This window comes from Chanodichthys erythropterus, chromosome 23 (genome assembly GCF_024489055.1).
Source record: "Chanodichthys erythropterus isolate Z2021 chromosome 23, ASM2448905v1, whole genome shotgun sequence".
NCBI classification, from domain to species: Eukaryota; Metazoa; Chordata; class Actinopteri; order Cypriniformes; family Xenocyprididae; genus Chanodichthys; species Chanodichthys erythropterus.
Window position 1 is genome coordinate 24,066,023 of NC_090243.1, and position 22,404 is coordinate 24,088,426.

The 22,404-nt window shown below is 36.8% G+C and overlaps 1 protein-coding gene across 1 annotated transcript; it reads left to right on the plus strand.

Annotated features, from left to right (window-relative positions):
• The first annotated feature begins 1,942 nt into the window (after window positions 1-1,942).
• On the plus strand, window positions 1,943-21,416 carry vopp1b (VOPP1 WW domain binding protein b). The gene is made up of 4 exons (XM_067377690.1): window positions 1,943-2,046; window positions 16,627-16,704; window positions 17,589-17,722; window positions 21,208-21,416. The coding sequence occupies exons 1-4, from the start codon at window positions 1,943-1,945 to the stop codon at window positions 21,414-21,416; spliced, it is 525 nt and encodes a 174-aa protein (XP_067233791.1).
• Window positions 21,417-22,404: the final 988 nt, after the last annotated feature.

A 22,404-nucleotide genomic window follows, 5' to 3' on the forward strand; every position in this document is an offset into this window, starting at 1 on the left:
AAATTGCATTCGTCAATGAGCCAATCACAGTTTGTAAATTTTATAATTTTATTTATTTATTTATTTTTAATTGAAATTGAATTGAGTAAAAACATTGCAAATTTAGCCTAGCTAGCTATTGACTAACTATGACTAACTATTAATAAACTTATTTTCCATATGTATGTATATATATATATAATTATTATTATTATTATTATTATTATTATTTTTACTTAAAATAACTTAAGTAACAGGAATGAATCATCGATCTTGATAAATTCAGCCAATACTACAATTTATTATAAAATGAGATATTTTACTTGTAGGGTCCAAATGTTCCTCAGTGTCACTATTTTAAGGAACGTTTATTACGTAATGGTCAATATTATGGCTTTTTTTTTTTATTTTTTTTTTATTTTAATTAGTGGATACAGTTCAGAAAATCAAGACATTTTATTGGCCAAAAATCATTGTTTTAAGGGGAAACAGACATTTGATGAGTTAAAACTAACTTTTTCCCATGTTATAGGTGTCAATATAATATACAGACACCAAATTCACCAAAGTTAACTGTATTTGTGGGAAGTGCCTACATAGTCTGCTGTAATTCAAAAGCGGGTCTCTGGTTGCTGCCACTGCTGTTTCTAGTTGTTTCCATCACTCTCTCTCCTTTATGCTGCTGTCACTCCTCTGACTGGAGGATGCAGCTTCCTCTGGCAGACACACACTGTTTTAATGGTGTGGCTGAAGTTGGACGGCATTCCTCAGTGTAATGAAGATCCGCTGCCTAATGGCAGGCGTTTGACAGCAGCTGAGGGATGTCGGCTGAGCTGTATTGATTATCCGACTGACAGGCTGTGCTGCAGTCCGTCATAATGGATGAATGAGTCCCGGTGTAATGAGATACAGCAGAAGTCCAGTCTTCCTGGAAGCAGAGGCAGAGTTTGCTGTTTATAAATAAATATACCAAGTCTCGACAAACATTTTGGGGAGTCGACACACACACACACACACACACTTTTCAAGAGGACATATTAAGCCCTTTCTCAAAGTCTTGATGTTGTTTTTGTGCTCTACTAGATTGAATGTTGATTATTCTCCTCATATTCTCCATTGTTCAGCTCCTCTCTTCCCAGTCTGTCAGTAACGCTCTGTTTAGTTCCTGTCTATATGAAGCCCCTCCTTCTGCAAAGCACAATGTGCTCTGATTGGTCGGCTGGAGCAGTGTGTGATTGGTGTTTGGGAAATGTCCCGCCCCTTTATTCTGCTCATTAATTATTTAAATGAGGAATATTGTGAAGAACTCATGCTGGAGGGACTTCTTCATGCTCAAACAGCAGCATTACACACTGAAGAAACATGAACATGGACAAAAGCAGAATACATTTTCCAATAAAATAATAACGTAATGGCACTGTATGTACAAATGAAATCTCTTTTCGTATGCCCTCAAACTGTTGTGGCTGTCGAACATGAGCGAGCGTCTGAGTCAACTCGGTTTGTTTTGTTTGACCTGTTTGAGAGGTCATTCCTCTAGGATCAACGACCCCATAAACCAGAGGAAGGTCTTTTAGAAGGTCTTCCTGAGAGCGAATACCTCAGATGACTTCAGATTTACAGTGCATTTCACTGATTTGTCTTATTTCATCATTTGACAGACATTCGGTTTGATATTTTTTATATAATATAGTAATATTCAGACTTGAGTGTCCAAATACTCACTGAAAATTAATGTGAATATGTCAATGATTTACCCAGGATGTGGTAGATTTTATTAAAATAATAATAATAATAATAATAATAAAAAAAAAAAAATATATATATATATATATATATATATATATATATATATATATATATATATATATATATATATATATATATATATATATATATATATATATATATATATATATATATATATATATATATATATATATATATGTATATATAATTGCAAATGATATATCTTAATTTTAATTATATTTTTTATCTTTTGTTGCAGTGCATAGAAGCCAAGAAGTATTGCTGGTATTTTGAAGGAGGATACCCCATCTATTTCATGTAAGTAAAGTTACTTTTATTTCCAAAACTGTTTTCTTCAAACATGTTATTAGCTCTAACATTCACTCATCTCCACAATCACCATGCATCATCTCCATTATAACTCGCAAAATCTGACATTACCTTGAATTAATCCTGTCAAGCGTTGTTCATTAACACAGCTGTCCCTTTAAGACGAGTCATTTCACTCTCTGGCCATCTTTGAAAGTCTCTCGTGCAGCTCTTCTATCTTTGAATGGAGAAACATCAAATTCTCCAAAGCTGTTCACCAAGATTTTAAATCACCAATGAAATCAACTGCCTCATAAATCAGGCCTCAAATTATGACGAAAAAACGTTATCAATCGGTGATTGGCTCTTTTATTTAGAAGGCGGGACTTATTCCGCTCATAGCACTTCCTCATGCCGTCTGAAGTCTTTGTTAACACCATGCAATGAGATCACACCAGTGCAGGCTGACTTTTAGCTCTACGCTCTTGTGGCTAAAGGTATATTAAATATTTAAGTGCCCTAAAATCTAACTGTGCCGCTGTATGTACAAAGATTTAAAGGATTAGTTCACTTTCAAATGAAAATTACCCCAAACTTTACTCACTCTAAAGCCATATATGTATATGATTTCTTCTTTCTGATGAACACAATCGGAGATATATTAATAAATATCCAGGCTTTATAATGGCATTGAACTTGGAAAAAATATTTATTAATAAGTTTTATGAATAACTTTTAAACAAAAAACATTGATTGAATTGCTTATTAATAAATGTTTACATTTTGATTATTATTGTTTCCTCTAGTAATTATGTGTCTGATTTGTAATTTCCAACATATTTTGGGTTCATTTTAATCCAGACATGCAGTCATTTTTAAACAATAGTTGAGTTAAATAAAACATTTAACCCAATCACTGGGTTTGTCCATTTTCAACCCAGCATTTTTAAGAGTGTAATATTAATAAATATATTTTTGTTATAATTGTAAAGTGTTACCATGATTTCAATAGTTTTAGTTAGCAATAACGACACAGAAATCAGTGAGCGTTTGCAGATCTTCACCCGACAGGAAGTTGCACTGATGAAGACACATGATTGGCCGGAGGATGTTTCCAGCTCAGTGACCTCATCATCACAGCAGCACTTTGAAAACACTCTCACGGGCTATTCACATCATTCTACAGTGAAACAGACAAATATCAGGGCTGATTTCTGACGAGAACAAACATCTGCTGTGTTCACCCAAAAATGTCAGTTCGGTTATTGTTTAGTCATGTCCTTCCAAACTCCATGTGACTTTTTTTCCCCTCTGGAACACAAAAGAAGAAATTTTTGATTTATATCCAGTTACAATAAATGGAGCTTTCAAGCTTCAAAAAATGACTCAAAATATCTGCTAAAAAATCATTAAAAGTGATTAAGCATTTTTTTTTTCATATGTATGATTGGATATTAATAATAATAAAAAACAATGTTCCTCATGCAGAGTTATCAAATGCCTTCAGAAGTCTGTGCTCTTTTTGAAGCACCAAGTCCCATTTATGTACGTAAAAGAACAACCAGTACATTTTCTTTTTGTTTTCGACGGGAGGGTTTGGAACAATGACAGAATGATGCATGTTTTATTTGTGCGCGCACTGTCCCTTTAAATCCCGGGGCTGGATGAAGCGCCCGCTGGGAGTCTGTAAGGAGTTCATCGGCAGGCCTCCAATTATAATGCTGCATGTTTCTCTCCGCTCGTAACAAGTCGAAGGATTTGCGCCGAATTGAACATCCCGTTGGCCTGCTTTTATCTCCGAGTGTGTCCTCGTGTAATACCTGCAGTGGTATTCATTTGGGGGAAGTGATTGCATGGCTTTGGTTTGAAGATAATGTAGGAGTTGGGCGCGGTGGGAAACGCTGGAATAATGCAGCGCTCGCGCCGGCTCCGTGTGAGATAGCAAACCCATCACACAACCTAAGCCAAGACCCTGACAGACAGAAATTGGACCAGAATTTTTATGTTTTCCTCTCTGATTCTTTTTCTGTTGAGTGACTGGCACCTTTGATCTAGTGAAGGAAGAGGAAGAACTCGATCTTAACGAGGAGCATGATGACCTTTCTAGCTCAGATTGGTCATGTTGTGTTTGAACTCAGACTAACTCCCTGCGGGATTGGCACATTTTGTGTTTACATCTAAACATGTCATGGGATTAATATATCTAGAAAGTAAGCGTGTCTTTGTAAGTGGGTCATACCGTGTCAAATCAACCAGATTTCTGGAATTTTTCATTTTGTTCATATTTTTTTCTGTAGAAAGACAAACATAAATAGTGATGAAAGCCCAAATATTAAATGTCACAGATGTATATTTATTGAGTAATGCACTATTTTGTAGACGAGGATCAAAATGACCATTTTCACCTGAGATTTGGAGCAAATTACAGGGGTGTAAAAATAACTTTATAAAGATTTAGCAATCTTTGATTCATTATATGCCAACAGTGACCGTTCAAAAATGGCAAAAAGCACTTCTTGTGTTTTTTTGTCTCAAGTTTGCGTGCCTGTAACACAAGAAGTATTAAAGATATCTTAATATCCTTTTAGATTCTTGTTCTTAACAAACTTTTCTTTTGTTATCTCCATTTTAAAGGCCCTCGATGGTTCAGTTCCAGAGATATGGAGATCTTAATGCGGCTCCATGAGTAAATTACACATTTTCAGTGGTCAAAAACCAAATGCATTCAGCTGATTCTTCTTTTCTTTTAAAGAGGAATATCTAGAGCAAACAAGATACATTTCTAGTTTTAGTGTTATTTGTTCTTCAGACAGTCTTCTTTGAACACATCTGCCTACATTTGGTTCTTGACCATTGAAAATGGGTCAAATTCAACAATTTGGACATGGAGTCACGTTGAGATCCCCATATCTATAGCACTGAACTATATAGGGCCTTAAAAATGAAGATTTCAAAACAAAAGTCTATTAAGAATGAGAATCTAGAAGCATATTAAGATATCTTGAATACTTTTCGACATAACATTAAATGACAAGACATAACATTAAATTACAGGCATGCAAATTTTAGAAAAGGAATATTTATGGCACTCGGACACATATCTTCTATGCAATTGAGCTGATAGAAAAACACAAGATACATTTCTAGTTTCAACATTATTTGATCTTCAGATATTCCTCTTTAAAAGAAAAGAAGAATCAGCTGAATGCATTTGGTTTTTGACCACTGAAAATGTGTAATTTACTCATGGAGCCGCATTAAGATCTCCATATCTCTGGAACTGAACCATCGAGGGCCTTTAAAATCAAGATACCTAAAGAAAAGTTTGTTAAGAACCAGAATCTAAAAGGATATTAATAGATCTTTACTACTTCTTGAGTTATAGACATGCAAACTTGAGGCAAAAAAGCACTTATTATGTGCTATAAGTGCTTTTTGCCATTTTTGAGCTGTCACTGTTGGCATATAATGAAACAAAGATTGATAAAGTCAACAGATTTTACTAATAGATCTACCAATCTCTGTGTAAAAATAAAATAATGATGCCACCATCTTTCTAAAGTCATTTTTACACCCCTCTAAATTGGCTTCAAATCTCATTTAATATTTGGGCTTTCACCACTATTTATGTTTGTCTTGTCTGAACAAAATAGAAAATGGGATCCAGGGACCTCTGGTTGAGATGACACGGTGCGTTATGAACATTATATGTAGTCCATCAGAAGATTGGTGGCATGAATTAAGGAAGAAATACAGTTAATGTCTATGAGCCCGGAAAGGGTTTGAACTCATTTACGAGATCTTTAGAGTCAAATATTCTGATTCTGAGTGTTTTTAAAGAGAAGAAAATTAAAACCACTCTATATAGACCAGGTCTTTTCAGCAGTTCTGATCTGACAGGTTTGACTGTATTTGCTTCATCAACCCATGATTGAACCTGCTGCGTAGAAAATTAGACTGTAGAGTGTTTCACATTGAGCCTGAGAGCACTTGTGAAGAATCTGAGGGCAACTGAGCAATGAGACCTTGCAAAAACATTATTTATACATAGTTGAAATGTTTTTTAATGTTACTCCTTCACTGTAAACCCGGATAAGTAGAATCTACTGCCTTAAATTTTTTAAGTAATGTTAACTTAATAATTTGAGTTCATTGAACTTAAAATGTTTTGTAATATTAATTACTTTGTAGTTATTATACATACCGTAGTATATTTAAGTTCAATGTACTAAGCAAGTTAACTTGCCACCAATCAAAATGCATCCATGCCTCCCATCATGCATTGCTGCATGAACAAATTATGAGCTGAATTGTTTTAGTAATTTTCTTTATTCTCACTATTTAAGTTTTGCTGTTTTTCTGTGACTTTTTAGTAGCTTGTTTTCTAATGTTCAGAGTTGATCTGTTTATCAGAATATGTTGCTTATCAGAGATTGAGCTCTAAATGAGTTCAGTGATTCAGATCAAATAATGATTATGTGAAAACATAACCAACACCACCTGATCATCTTAAAACTTTGCTTGTCTGGTTTAATGCAGTTAAAACTGCCCAAACAAAATTTAATATTAAAAAGTCAAGGGTCAAGAGCTCAACTAAAACAAACCCTGACCTCGATGGTGGTAACTTAAAAATTGAGAGTTTCTCATTTGGTGAAAAACTACAGTATAAAAAGGTAAATGTTTGGAAAAAATGTCTGTAGAACAGCCAAAACAAATGTTCCAACTGTTCATCAACAGCTCCTTGAATTCACACACACCAGGACAAAATGGCGTCATTACCTGCCACAAACCAGTGTGTAGGAAGCGTGACCAGGAGAAAAACTTCATAATTTAAGTGCATTTAACTTACATTTATTAACACATTCAAATACACCCACAAATTAGTATAATATACTCATATTTTATGAGTAAAGCAACCAAACTTAAGTATATTGTAGTTATATTTTTAAGTTAATATAAAATCCGGGCTAAGAGTGTTGTTTCAGAACATTCAGAGAACATTCAAAAGTAACATTCCCATAATGTTTGGAGAATGAGAAAATGGAATGTTCCCATATCCAAGAAAAATGACATTTTCTCTTGAAGCTATTAAACTATCTCTCTCTGCGGCAGTGGTGTTTTCAGGGCAGTGAATTTATTTCCTCCCAAACTGTAGATGTTTAGGCAAATCGTCTTATTTCTGATGATTCAGCTCTCTTTCACCGCCTCTGTCCATTTACACGCACTCTTCCTGAAAGATTAAACGCTTGCATTAAAGGCTGAGAATCCCTTCAGTCCATGCTGTGCATCCGAGCAGAAATCACTGCGCTGGTGCTCAGATATGAGCGACGACTACATTTATCATCACTTCAAGGGTGTATTTTCATAGAATTAACTCTGAAATGCTGCAGTATCGGTTGTTGTGTGGACTTATATGGTGAATGTCACCTTTTAAATATAGATCATAAGTTTTCTTTGAAGGCCTGTAAATACACGGCCTTCCTTTATAATTTATGAAGACTTTAAATGTGCCTGGACACAGTCTTGCATGTTTCAGAGAGAATCCTATGAAGATGGCAGGGCGTATTTACATTTACGTGGGGAATTTATTAAGCAGATTACTTTAGTAATTCAGCACAGAGAATCAGAGTCGTCAGCTGATGGTGATTGGAGATGTGCGCGATCCTCTCTCTGCACTTCAGCGGTCACATCAACCTCCTGCCGTCTCTTAACCGTGCAGCGTCCTTGAGCAAAGCTCCGCTCATCCGCTGTATCAGTTATTTGAAGTTGAATGGGAAATGAAGCCGGTCTGAGCACTTGATCCGGTCCATTGACTCTCTCCCCGCTTTGACTGGAGCTCTACATGAGAGCGGCTTCCTCTCGCGGTTTGACTGTCAGCTCTCCACTTCTCTGAAGAGTAAAGTCTGAGTAAGTTTATTCTCAGTTTGAAGGGTTATCATCTTGTTTTAGAGGATGTGGATCAGGCAGTGTGTGTGTGTGTGTGTGCAGGTAAACCTCCTCAGTAGCAGCAGATGAGTCTCTTCTGGAAATAATCAAATCCTGTCACTATCCAGGGCGAGGACATCGAGTCCGTAAACCAACAATTAAATTCTGCAAAACAAGAACAGGCTGTGCTGGAGGATCAGAGCTCGCTGTTTTCTGTTTTATACTGGATGGACTTTGTGTCTGTTGTGCTCAAGTCAGTGTTTCTGTTATTGAGAGCAGAGATGGTGTATTATTTGTTAGAGTCTTCAGTTACTTTAATGAAATGATTATTTGTCACATGCACACTCTTAAAAATATAAATTTTTAAAGCAGTGTGACTTTTCGTCAGAGTTACACCTCACTGAACAAAGACTTGCTGTAAATATCAAAGTCAGTCCGGACGGTTCTGCTCGTTGAATCAAAGGGCAGCAGATTTTAAAGTGTGATGGTAATAATAAGGACGTTCGGTTACAGAAGGTCATCATCAGTGGGTAATTATCCACTTCAGCATCCACAGTGGCAGAAGTATTTACCCAGCATGCTAATGTGTCACAAGAATTGGGTTTTATATTACAATTTCAAAACCAATGCAAAATATTGACTTGTTGTTTTTAAGCCTGTTGAGTTTCAAATGAGCACATGCATTAATAATTACTTTTGATTTGATTGAACTTCAGTGTTTTGGCTGATGAAAAAAATAACAACATTGATTTCAGTTAAAGGTGACCTATTATGCTCCTTTTCACAAGATGTAATATCAGTCTCTGGTGTCTCCAGAATGTGTGTGTGAAGTTTCAGCTCAAAATCCCCCACAGATCATTTATTATAGCATGTCAAATTTGCCTCTATTTGGGTGTGAGCAAAAACACGCCGTTTTTGTGTGTGTCCCTTTAAATGCAAATGAGCTCCACTTTCCAGAAGAGGGCGGAGCTTTAACAGCTCAACAACAACAAAGCTGGAGAATCTCACGCAGCCAAAATGAGGAAAGTGTTCAGCCTTACATTGTTCAAACCGGAGTCGACACTGATGGAGAGACTCAGGAAGAAGTTACAACTTTTAGACGTTTCTGAATGGTTAGTGGATAAATTGATGTAGTTGCTGTGGAGTTGATTCAACTCATCCACTAGCATGTGCCGTCATGTTCATCTTTTGTGTTGAATTGACCCTCGTTTGTGAAGCAGTCCGGCGTAAAATGACGGCATGACAACAGCAATCTATTACAACAACTCTTCCTCTTCTCTAAAGCAGCCCAACATGGCCCCGCCCCCTTTGTTGTGTGTTATCGGGGGCGGGGTTTATGTAAATGTTAGGGTTAGTGATGTCACAAACCCAGGAAGAAGCTCATTGTAGTCCTTATAAAGAGAATTCTGTAAAAGAAAATATCTCCTTTGCATTGAACTTTGAGCGTTGCAACTTTGCAGATTTTGTTTATGATCAAACAGCAAAATTACAATGAAATCATAATCAAGGACCAATTTAAAATGTCTTATTTTTATTTATCAACAAAAGATTTGACAGTACAGTTAAAGTGAACTAGAAATGGGAATGTCAAAAAATGATACTGTAAAATCAGACCATGCAACTTTATCCCAAGTCTTCTGAAGCATTACGATACATGTGAGGAAAAGACTAACATTTAAAGTGCGAATCATTGAAAATCTAGCTTGACAGTCTTTTTTTGGGGGGGGAGATTTTTGTGTTTTTAACTTTTCAAGTCAATCCAAAAATCATCCGTCACAGTTAAAGCACTGAAGCATAAAGGTACAATCAAAGAGAACAACATTTCGACCTGTCATAGCATCAACATTCAAGGTCTTTTGGATGCTGAAGAACCAGATAAGAAGATCAAGGCAAACCACAGTAGAACTAGGGATTATTTTCATTCTCTACATCAAACATTGGACCCAGTTCACAAGAAGAATTATGCAAATGATCTGTTTGAGATATTGAAACATGTCTTTTTGTGCTGGCAGGGTTTGCACAGGCAAACACACATTTTCTTTGGAAACCCCTATTGCAGAGATTTGCGGTTGGTCAGCACAAAATGCTGCCCTTTACATGTGACACTTTGATATTTTGTTTTACAGTATGAGGAATGATACTCGTTGAGTTGACTGTGACTCGTTTTGTTTGTCTGTGTGAAGCATGAACAGATTTGCATTGGACTGTGAGATTAACTGTCATGGTTTCCACTACTCTTTAAACACTCGAGCACAGACTGACGCTATCGCTCGTATCTTGATATGATCAGCTGTAGGAAAAGGGCTTGACCTACTAGGATTGGGTTATATTTCATACTCATGCTTATCTGTTATCTGGTTATCTAAATCCGATGGGTAGTGCAGCTTGTGCTCTTTGGGCAATTAATTTATTCAAGGTGCCATTTGTACATACGACAGAAGTCATTATTTGGATGTGGATTCCTGTTGTCTTTGCTCCCTGTGTTCCTGGGTGTTGTTTTGTTTGGATTACTAATAAACCCCTGCATTTAGATTGTCGTCTTCTCCTGCATTTTTTGCTCCCCGCGTTACAGAACGACTGGCCAAGATCAAAGGAAACACAAGGGTAACAAGACACACATGAAAATAATCAACATGGAAAAACTACAAAAAGACTACAAAGTTGGCAGACATAACAGGAAACAATCAAAAGAGAACGTGAAGTGATTCTCTGGCTGCTCAGACTTTAACCCTTTAAGCCCGAAGTGTAAAGTGTGTCATTAATGAAATACTTATATGTACTGCAATGTGTCAAAAAGCAGCTCAGATAATCATGTGTCATATGTTATTTGAAAGGTCTCACGGAGTAGAATACAACAAGCATTTTGGGCTTTGACTAAATTTGAGCAAGTTTTTTAAGTGAAGCCCCACAAGACCCATGTGTAAATAATATACAGATGCGGCATTTATGCCATATTTTCACTCATAACTTCATGAAACATGCTCTGATTGTGGAAAATGGCAGATTTTCACGATTAAAATGAGTCTAAAGTAAACATAATCCGATGTGTCAATCACAGATATTCCTCACAGAGTTACGACACAGGCGCTAACTAAAATCAGATGTTGCTTTCAAGTGGCGTTTCCGCTTATAACTTCATGAAACGTGCGTAGATCGTAGAAAATGGCATTGTTGTTTGAGGCATGATGCCAAAACAAATCTCTGCAATGCTTTGGTATACTGACTCCAAACTTTGCATGTGTCACTGTCACCTCACTCTGACCGTACCACATGTATACTTACAGTGGATTGAAATGAGTCCGAAATCAACAAAATGCATTGCGTTGATCACGAGATATTCCTCATGGAGGAACGATTTTTGGAAATGTCCATTAGGGGGCATCAAGGGCTAAACAAAAATGTTGTAACTTTTGATTAAATTATGCTATTACCACAAAATTTGATCCAGATGAAGCTCACATGTAGGGGAACTTCACTAAAAAAGCCGTATTTCCTTCCTGAGTTATGTATGTGAAATAAGAAAAATATGTAAAATTATAATAAATTAAATGTATATATTTTTTTTTTTTGTCTTTTATCAGCAGTTTCTCAGCATAAGAATATCCAAATGTAATGAAAAAGTCCTTTAGACTCTTCTTGCTCTAGTTTTGGAGTAACTACTATTGACTCTAAAAATGCCTTCAGGGCTTAAAGGGTTAATGTGCTGAAGATTCAGACCGTGTGTTTCAGACAGTTCGGAGAGTTTGGCACATCTACATGCACTAGGAGAGCTTGATTGAGCTCGAGTGGCTGTATTTGTGTTCTTAGCAAAACTGCTTTGAGTGCTTTTGGACTCCATCAGCCGTCCGTCTGTCCGCTTGAGAGAGGAGATCGACCCAAAGATGCTCTGAATACTGAGGAAAAAATCTGCTTAAACAGAGAAATGTGAGAACTATGAAGTCATTCTGGAACTATTTTAAAAGTTGCCACAATATGTAATAAATGAACATGCGGGAACTTTGAATGACAGTTGCTCCAGTTCAGCAGAAATCTGCGGGCTGCAGATTCAGTGCATATGAATTACTTATGAATAAGGTCATACTGATGTGGCACAGCAAAGATTAAACTTTATTGCACTCCGTTGGAGGCCTACAGCTCCTGCTGCGATTTTCTTATGATATGAAGTGTCACGACAGAGAAGGATGAGATATATCACTCAGTGAAAAATAAATGAAACCGTATGAAGTCCTGCTTTCCAATGAAAAATAAATGATTTGCCAGCAACATATAATTCACATCATGTTCCATTACGTAGTGATTAAAGAGATTATCAAGATAAACTTTAGCTGGACCAACCTGAAAAAACAAAACAAAAAAACATATGTTTAGATTTGAGTGAAGATACTAAATTTATGATGGCATTTTTATTAGTGATATGCCGCTTTTATTGTCTTCTTCTCAACAAGGCTGCATTTCTATGTTAATATAGTTGATGCAAAGCTGAATTTTCAGCATCATTACTCCAGTCTTCAGTCACATGATCCTTCAGAAATCATTCTGATATGATGATTTGCTGCTCAAGAAACATTTATGATTATTATCAATGTTGAAAAAGTTGTGCTGCTTCTTGATTTTTGTGAAAACCGTCATACATTTGAGTGTTTCAGGATTCTTTGATGAATGGAAAGTTCAAAAGAACAGCATGTATTTGAAATAAAAACATAAATGTCTTTACTGATCAAATTAATGTGTGCTTGATGAATAAAAGTATTAAATTTAGCTCAAAGCAGCAATTGTCGATGCCAAGCACAAAGAACATGATAAGTCATGCCTACATGGCTGGGAGCATCAGACCAACTGCAACAATGAGCAATTAAAGATTAAAGATTAAAGACATTTTAAGATGATCTTAGGCAAAAAAAAATCATAAAAACAGTCATTTGTAATTTGATTTAATGGTTTATCACTTTTGACCAATAGGTGACCAAAATGCATGTGGTACGGTCAGAGTAAGGTGACAGTGACACATGCAAAGTTTGGAGTCAGTATACCAAAGCATTGCAGAGATTTGTTTTGGCATCATGCCTCAAATTTTTTGCTGCGGTATACGAAAATCTATCAAAACTACATCCATAACTTTTTGTCGGCACAGTCTGAAGATGATCTGGCGAAAATCAGACAAATGGTCTAGGAGAGGTTCGAAAAAGTAGGTTTTTAAAGAAAATCAAAATGATGGACAGGAAGTTCAGCTGACTATGGCAAAATGTTCTCGGCATGACCCAAGGAATTTATTAATACAGGCTAATTTATTCAAAAGTTATCAGCATTTTTTGGAAATTTAACTTTAACTTTTGACCACAAGGTGGCGTTGCCCCAAAACTTTTTGAATACCGTCAGGGCATGGTGCTGAAAACACTTACCGGGTTTCGCAATGCTACGCCAATGCACTTGTAAAATATAGCATTTTACGGCAAAATTCAAAATGGCTGATATGGGAAAATTGGGTATCATTCGACTCTGCCAGAATACGCTCAAGCGTTGCGGAGATATAGCCTCACGCTTATTTTGGCAGGAACTTCGTCGAATTCGATTGTGCATTAATCGACAACATTTGACAAATCAACTTGAATTCAATACTTTTTTGTTGGCATGGTCTTAAGATTATCTAATTCCATTTTTGTGAAAATCGTAGTTTTAATAGTTTTTGTCAAAAGATTCAAAATGGTGGAAAAATTGACGTTGGGTGCAATCGAATCACCTTGAGCCAAGGAATCAGACTTTGAACAGTTGGTGGCGCTAGAGGGATTGAGGTAGAGACTCCAAATTTGCTATGCTGACAGTTCAGACTGTCCTCTATCAGTGTGCCAAATTTCATAACTTCCCCACAAGCGTTTCTATGGGCTGCCATAGACTTCCAAAGTGGAAAAAAATGGAATAATAATAAGAAGAAGAACACCAATGATTACAATACGTGCTTACACACCTTCAGTGCTTGCCTCCTAATAAATAAACATCTTACTGACTCCAGACAACTGAATCATGATCATGGTTGATCTCTCTGGTGTTTGGTATGACATCATCATTTAAATCAATGAATATATTAACCTGGTTGACATTAAAAGGTATGTCTTGTGTACAGGCTACGGATTTATTTTTGTTTGTTTTGTTTTTAATACAGTTCTAATTTTGGTCTGTTTGTTGCAAATGTTATTGTGATTGTTCTGTATCACAGACATGGTTTGCTCGTCTAATGGTGATAATCATGTGCTCCACCCTCTGCTTCTCTCAGAAATGGCCCATTAGGTATGTTAATACATCCACGTCACTCTAATGTGGCTCATTTATTTCCTCTCTGCTCTTTTCAATATATGGCACAGCATGAGAAAAAGAAAGCTGTAGCCCATCAGAAGGAGCTTTCTCAGGTCACAAAAAATATATGGTTGAAAAAAGGATTTCCAGAGGCCTGAATGAGCTGGGATTTCAGGCACTGTGACGAGAGCTTTGTTTCTGAGCGCTTTGATTAGCGAGTCTCGGTCATTAGCAGGCTGCCGTTGAGCTGAAGCTCCTGCCTTTGATTCATACAGCCTCCTTGTCATTTTGTCAAGCTAAAGAGCTTCCAGCACGAATCCTTGTTTGATCTGTACTCGCCTGCGATGCTGGCCGTCACGGGACAGAATACCCGCTCAACAAACCTTCAATACGTATCAAATCAGCCCCGATGAGCTTCACGTCTCTCGCGTCACATGCACAGGGTGAAATGACTCCCTATTTAGTGTTGTGCTGTTTAGCAAAGCTCAGAAAGACGTTTGAGGGAAAGTAAAATGCTGGATTTATCTAATGAAGTCTCTGTCTCTGTGCAGCTAATACTTGTGCTCGTTTTCACGCCAAAAATGATGTAACTTCCTGGAGGACCTGCTCCTCATCCTGAGAGAAAATCCTCTCTCCAGTGTTCTTTTGAACTTTCTATTCACCAAAGAATCCTGAAAAAATAAAATGTCTGGGGTCAGTGAGATTTTTTTATTTATTAGGGGCCAAGCACCGAAGGTGTGTAAGCTCCTATTGTAATCATTGGCGCTCTTCTTCTTCTTCTTCCGAGTCTATGGCAGCCCATAGAACCGCTTGTGGGAAAGTTATGAAATTTGGCACACAGATAGAGCACAGTCTGAACTGTCACCATAGCAAATTTGCAGTCTCTAACTCAATCCCTCTAGCGCCACCTACTGTCTAAATTTTCACTTATGTTTATGAAACTTTTGAACCATAGAAGCAAAATTAATTTTTTCCTCTGATTTCTTGGCTCAAAGCAATTCTATTGCACCCTATGACTTTATTCAATGTTTTAAAAAAACAACCATAACCAGATCATCTACAGACCATGGCGACAAAAATTCAATTCGATTTGTCAAACCATTCTCCAATAATGTGCAATCAAATTTGACAAACTGCCCACCAAAATGAACGTGAGGTTGTATCTCTGCAACGCTTCAGCGTATTCTGACCAAACTTGGTGTGTGTTATGACAATCATGACATGAGGCTACTTGCAGTGTTTCAGCACAGTGCCACCTAGTGTTCAGGAGATATGAAAAATGGTTATTTTTGCTTAACTTCTGAACGGATTGGCCAAAAATCACATTCGACTCGGCATGCTTCACCAAATCTAAAGAGACCAATTTTCCCATATCAGCCAATTTGGGTGTCATTCTGACCACACCACATCAATTTAGTCATAGCGACACCTATTGGTCGAAAGCGATAAACCATTAAATCAAATTACAAATGAGTGTTTTTATTCATCAAGTACTCTTCATTAAATTGATCAGTAAAGACATTTATGTTTTTATTTCAAATAAATGCTGTTCTTTCTGAATCCTGAAAAACTCCAAATGTATGACGGTTTCCACCAAAATCTGAAGCTGCACAACTATTTTCAACATTGATAATAATCATAAATGTTTCTTGAGCTGCAAATCATCATATTAGAATGATTTCTGAAGGATCATGTGACACTGAAGACTGGAGTAATGATGCTGAAAATTCAGCTTTGATCACAGGAATAAATTACACTTTACTGTATATTCACATAGAAAACACTGGAATAATATTTCACAGTATTTTTGATCAAATAAACACAGTCTTGGTGAGCAGAAGAGAACTCTTTCAGAAACATTTATCGCCACATTCTGCCACTAATAACATTCCCTCAGCAAAACTGATTAACATAATCTCATTTTTAATTGCCCCTCATTATAACACACTTACAAAATGAAAATCCCTGTTCACCACTTGGAAAAGTCCTGCTGTGATGAAAATGAGTCTCTTCAGCTGTCGTACCTTCACACCACTTCACTTTTCTTTGCAATCGAGAAGCATTTCCATGGTTTTATTAAAGGAGAATTTTGATTGTTTACAGTAGAACAATGCAAATACTGCAGATAAACTTTACACTAATGGTTTCATCATTAGTTAAAATCCTACAAGGACATTTGATGTTCTCTGAACGTTCATCTAGTGAAATATTAGTATTCAGTCCAGTTTCCCGCTGCTTCATTCATCATTGTTCATGTTTTCTGAGCAAGATCATATCGGCTCTGAGTGAAGGGCTTCTAGCACGCTTTGTTGTAAATGGAAATGATCCGATAGCATCTTTCAATCATGTCGTCTTGACCTCTGGTTTCCTCCACAGATGCCGCTCGTACGAGGACTGCTGTGGGACGCGCTGCTGCGTCAGAGCCCTGTCCATCCAGAGGCTTTGGTACTTCTGGTAACAACTGCCTTTTCTTCTCCTTTTCGAAAGTTTAAATGTTTTCACTCTTAAAAATAAAGGTTGGATATTAGCATCGATGGTTCCATGAACTTTTAACATCCGTGGAAACTTTCCATTGGACAAAACATTCTTCACTCTAAGAAAAAGAAGTCTTTTAAGAACTGAAAATTCTTTGGGGAGTCAAAAACATAAAATAAAAAAAGGAAATTGTAAATATTTTTGTTTACATCACAATTCGGACATTATAAATCACAATTGAAAGTTTATATCTCACAATTTTTAGACAAAAAAGTTAGAATTGCAAGATATAAACTATATAGATATAAACAATTTCCCTTTTTTATTTTATTATTCAGTGGCGGAAACAAGCTTCCATAGAAAACCCTCCTTTGGGAACCTTTATTTCGAAGAGTGTACACTGGGGGGAAAAAAAAGTATGAAAAACTTTTGTTGGTAAATTTCACAAAATGGCATTGAATTAAATGTGAAATTTTTAAGTAGAAAGAAAATATATTCCAATAATCTTTGTTTTATTTACCACTTTGACAAATAATTTTTGACAGTGTATTTAAAAAACTGTACAGAATTTGATTAAGTAGTCATGAACTGCGTTGTTTTATTGTTTTATAATGTTTCCTGTGTTGCACTTATAAAGTTAGTATTATTTTTACATCAAAAATTGTCATAATTTAGAAATAAAATGCATTTTTTCTACCCTGATTTTATCCTCTGATATGATCGCTCTGTTTTAAGGGGCTTGTCTGCTGTGAGACTTCAGAGTAAACGCCCACTGCTGTGATTGGCTGACGTCTTTGCATATGAGATAGCTAAAGTATTACTCTCTATGTGGAACTGTTGAAAACTGTTCCTCTTTCTCATAGGCTGCTGCTGATGATGGGCGTGCTCTTCTGCTGCGGCGCAGGCTTCTTCATTCGCCGGCGGATGTATCCGTCTCCGCTCAGCGAGGAGCCCGCCTTTAACGTGTCCTTCACCAGACAGCCGGTCAGCACGCCAGGTGAGGATCCATCTTACAGGCCCAAAGAATCAGAAAAGTTGAACTGGACAGTCACAAAAATGCATGTCTTTCCCAAACTCTGCCTACAGGATAGTGTAAATCGTTGATTGACACCACCTAAGTGCATTTTTTAAATGTTACTCCCAACTTTTGTGAGTACTGTGTATTTTTGTGCTGTTTTTTGAGTGCTGTTTGTGTGGTCACTAATATGTAGATCATTTCAAATCGGTGTCTGTGAGGTTAGGGTGCTGCCTATGTCAACAGCTCACTATGTTTTGGAACAGAGCCCGAGTCATGTTCTACTCAGAAACTACCTTATTGATTATGATTATGATTATGATTATGATGCTACTGCTACAAAATATGTCCCTCATCTCACAATTTGGCCTTTTTCTGAGCCAAACAAGGTTTGGAAACACACCTCCCGAATTCTCCCTCACTATTAGGTTCGTAACAGGCAGTTATTATTAGTCGGCTCTTGCTCGGAGCCAAGGTTGGCACTTCACCACAGACTTGATTTATTTCCCCGTCTCTGTGCCAAACCAGCAGAAAATTGCAAATGAGCCATTCTGGTGTGTGAGCAGATATGCTGCCAACATATGGCCAGAAACGCCCTGCTGTTCTCAATAGATGGAGTAAACAGTGTTTCTGGACAGCCTGTTTTGTAAGCTAGTGCATTGTTAGTTACTAGCTGTTTTCATGCGTTCCCTGTCATATCTATTGTTGCTTCAGTTGGCAGCAAAACAAGGGTGTAATTTGGATCTTCAAAGGAGTATTCGGTTATTTTCTCTTCCTCTGCACTGCGTCTGTGTCATGTTGGCATGGAAGCTCGTTTCTGCCACGGAATACAACACGTTTATTTCTCACAATTCTGACTTTATTTCTCACAATTCTGACTTTATTTCTCACAAAGGTACAAACTCATGATTGTAAGTTTTTTGCACATTTCTGACTTTATTTATCACAATTCCAAGTTTATAACTCACAGTTCGTTCTCACAATTGCAAGGTTTAAACTCATAATCTGTTTTTCACAATTCTGGCGTTATTTGTTGTAATTGGGAGTTAATTTCTCACAATTCTGACCTTATTTCTTTAAATTACGAGTTTATTTTTCACAATTCTGGCGTTATTTCTTTAAATTACGAATTTATTTTTCACAATTCTGGCGTTATTTCTTACAATTCCGAGTATATAACTCACAGTTCTGTTTTTTCCAACATGGAATAACAAAAAAAAGGTAATTAAGACTTTTTTATCTCACAGTTCTGACCTTTTTCCTTACAATTGTGATGTACCATCTAGCAATTCTGACTTTTTTTTTTCTGAGAATATTGTTAGATATAAAATCGCAATTCCGCAATATATATATATATATATATATAATTTTTTTTTATTATTTATTTATTTATTTATTTTTTATTTATTTATTTATTTTATTATTTTATTTTTATTCAGTTTCCATAAAGTGTTACTGAAATATTGGGGAATGTAATTTCAGTTTAGAGTATTGCTAAACTTATAATGAAACTCTAGAAAACCTCAGACTTTTGTCGAAGGACTTACAAAAACAAAAAATGTTCGCACCTGAGCTGACATCTGTTTTCACTAAATTACAACCCTGTTTTGCTTATTGAATAGTTTTAGTGCACAGAACTGATTATATACTGAGAATAAAACATTGCAAACTATTTTCCCAACCACTAAAACACATATTAGGAAAATAGGTCACTTTTGTATGACTTATAAGTTTGTATCTGTTCTGAGGGAAAATGAACTGTCGTTATATTTGCTACTTGAGTGGAAAATTGAAAATCTGAATAAGTCTGCAATTCCTTAGGTTTTATTTCTGAGGCAGTTTTGTTCAAAGGACAAATTAACATTAAAAAAGAAAAAGCACTCTCTTGTTTGTCTTATAGTACATAGTTAACTGGAAAAACAAAATAAAATGGGTCACTTGAGCTCCATCTTAAGCAAGTGAAGCATAACTTGCATTAATAAGAGACTCAATCTAAATCCACAGAGCTGCTAGAGGTCTAGTTCCTGAAGATTGCAGTAAATCCCAATGATATCTTATATTTGTAAACATACCGGCAGTTCATTTCACCAGAGAGGAACAGAGAGAGTGAAGGTTTTGGAGAAAAAAAAAAAAAAAAATATATATATATATATATATATATATATATATATATATATATATATATATATATATATATATATATATATATATATATATATATATATATTAGCTCTGCAAAAAATCGCACCCTTTTGTTTGCACACTTATTGTAAAATTATCTCGTTTAAAGGTCATTTTGTCATCATTTTCTTTATCCAGCAAAGTAAACAATCAGATTGAAGGCTGATTCACACAAAACTGTACTTTCTGCAAACTTTCTTCAAGGTAAACTTGTCTCTTTAAAAAAAAAAAAAAAAAACCTCCAAAAGGACACCAAATAACCAAATATATAGATATAAGGAGTCCATGTAATTCATAAGTTTATGCACACCCATGAAAAAAAAAAAAAAAAAAAAATACAGAAAAAATGTATTTGCAATAAATTATTTTAATGTGTTAAGGACTTGGAATCGATTGCACGCGTTAATATTTATCCTATATCTAAAATCATTGATACATTTCTCAAAACTCAAAAAAGGACCCTATTGGAATTGCTCTGTTTATTATTATTCTCCTTCTCTGAAATCAATCGCATTTTTGAGGGCCTAAACATGTGTGCAAAACTTTGCACACGCGTCAGAAGTAGTGAAAATTTACGCTTGATATGGGTTTCAGATTAGGTGTGGCAAAATGGCTCGATAGCGCCACCTACAAAATTTCAACAAATTGCCCCTTACGCTATGAAATTTGGTACACGCATCTAACAGCCCAATACCTACAAAAAAGTCTCTTGGAGCAAAATCTGAAACCCAACAGAAAGTCAGATATTTTGAATTTTCTTTGCAAAATTTTTGCCATTTTTCCACACGTACTTTCACAAACTCGTCCTAGAGCTTTAATGATGAGATGTTAACTTGCAAAGATGTAGAGTTTTTCGTGTCTGTGGCGGCCTGACAAAGTCTGATGTTTCGCCATGAAACAGGAAGTTGTTGTAACTCAGGCATACAATGTCCGATTTGCCCCAAACTTCACATTTGATAAGAGTCCTGGCCTGAAGACATCTTCATGGCAATATTCAGTTATACTCAAAGTGCCACCTGCTGGCAGCAGGAAGTGTGGCACATCAAAATGACTTTTCCATATTTCTCCTATATTTACCCACTCAAATGCATGTCACTGTTCACTGTTTTCCTAAGGCCTCTAGGTGGCGGTGACCCGGGTGCGAGGGCCCTTTCAATGCTGCTTGCAGCTTGAATAGGTTTTGAACAGTTTTGAAAAGAGTATGTTTGTGCAAAATGACCTGTAGGTACATCAAGTTTTGGTGCCTGGTAAACCTTGACTGAATTCATTCCATGTTTCTCCAACAGTCTCCCAACAACCGGGAATGCAAGGCTATGCTGACCCCTGCGGTGCCATGACAACGACCCTGGCCCCTGCCTACCCCGGTCAGACCGCTCCAGCACACATGGTGAGCTCGTACCCTCCGCCGCCCTCCTACTGCAATCACCCGCCGCCCTCGTACGAGCAGGTCTTCAAGAGCGCCGAGAAGAAGATCCACAGCGAACCGTCACAGTGAGCGCAAAACGCCCCGCAGCCTTGAAGACGCTCTCAAGAAACGGTTCTTTTTTATTTGCTTGTTTTTAGGACGGCTCTTTCTTGCCTGTTCCCAGTTGTATTGTTTCATAGAAGCGCTACGGAGGGGCAACAAAGAGAACGTGTCCTGATGGGATGTGGGATTTCAAACGAAAGAAGAAATGGACTTTTCTACCCGACAGAGCTTTGAAGAACCTGTCAGGATGTGAAGATTTCTTTGAAAAGTGTGTATTCTGCGAGAAGTCGTATCGGGCTGAAGCGGACCTCGGTCGCAATGATCTGAGGTGGAAGCGACCCTTGACCTTCAGGAGAACAGGTGCTCCCAAAACAGCCATGGAAGCCAACACATGACATCAATCCCGTCGCCCAATCGTAAGAACCCAAAAAGCAGGGAGTCGTGTACTGTAGACTTAGATTCATGCGTTTTAGTCTAATCCAATCGAAATGGTTTAATGGGTCAAGAAACTGTTTTATGGGTAGAAATTTGAAATAGATGATGAACTCACATGGAGTGAGTCTATTGAAGCCATGTTAACCGTTCACAGAGGGCGAAAGGGAAATCTGTTCACATCGTTTCTGCTTCATTACACCCATAGTGCCCTGTTTTTGTGGATGGGCTGGGAAATTAGACTCATTTTAGGTTATACGTCTCGTTTTGTTAGAGAGAGTTCACTGGCCCTCTGTGAGATACTCGTCAGTTTATCTGTGCAGATTAATTATTGTCATTGAAATATGTGCAGATGAACGATAAGGCTTTACCCCAATGAGAAATATATCTGAAGTTTATAGTGTTATTTGGAGGGAGTGATGCTTGAAAACAGCTCTGGTCAGGATCAGTCGAATTAGTTTGAAGTTCCCTCTTCGTTAGCATGTAAAAGAGATCAAATGTGAGGCCACATTTACGATGATGACAGTACTTTTACATTACATTCATGCATTTAGCAGACACTTTATACAAAGTGACTTACAAA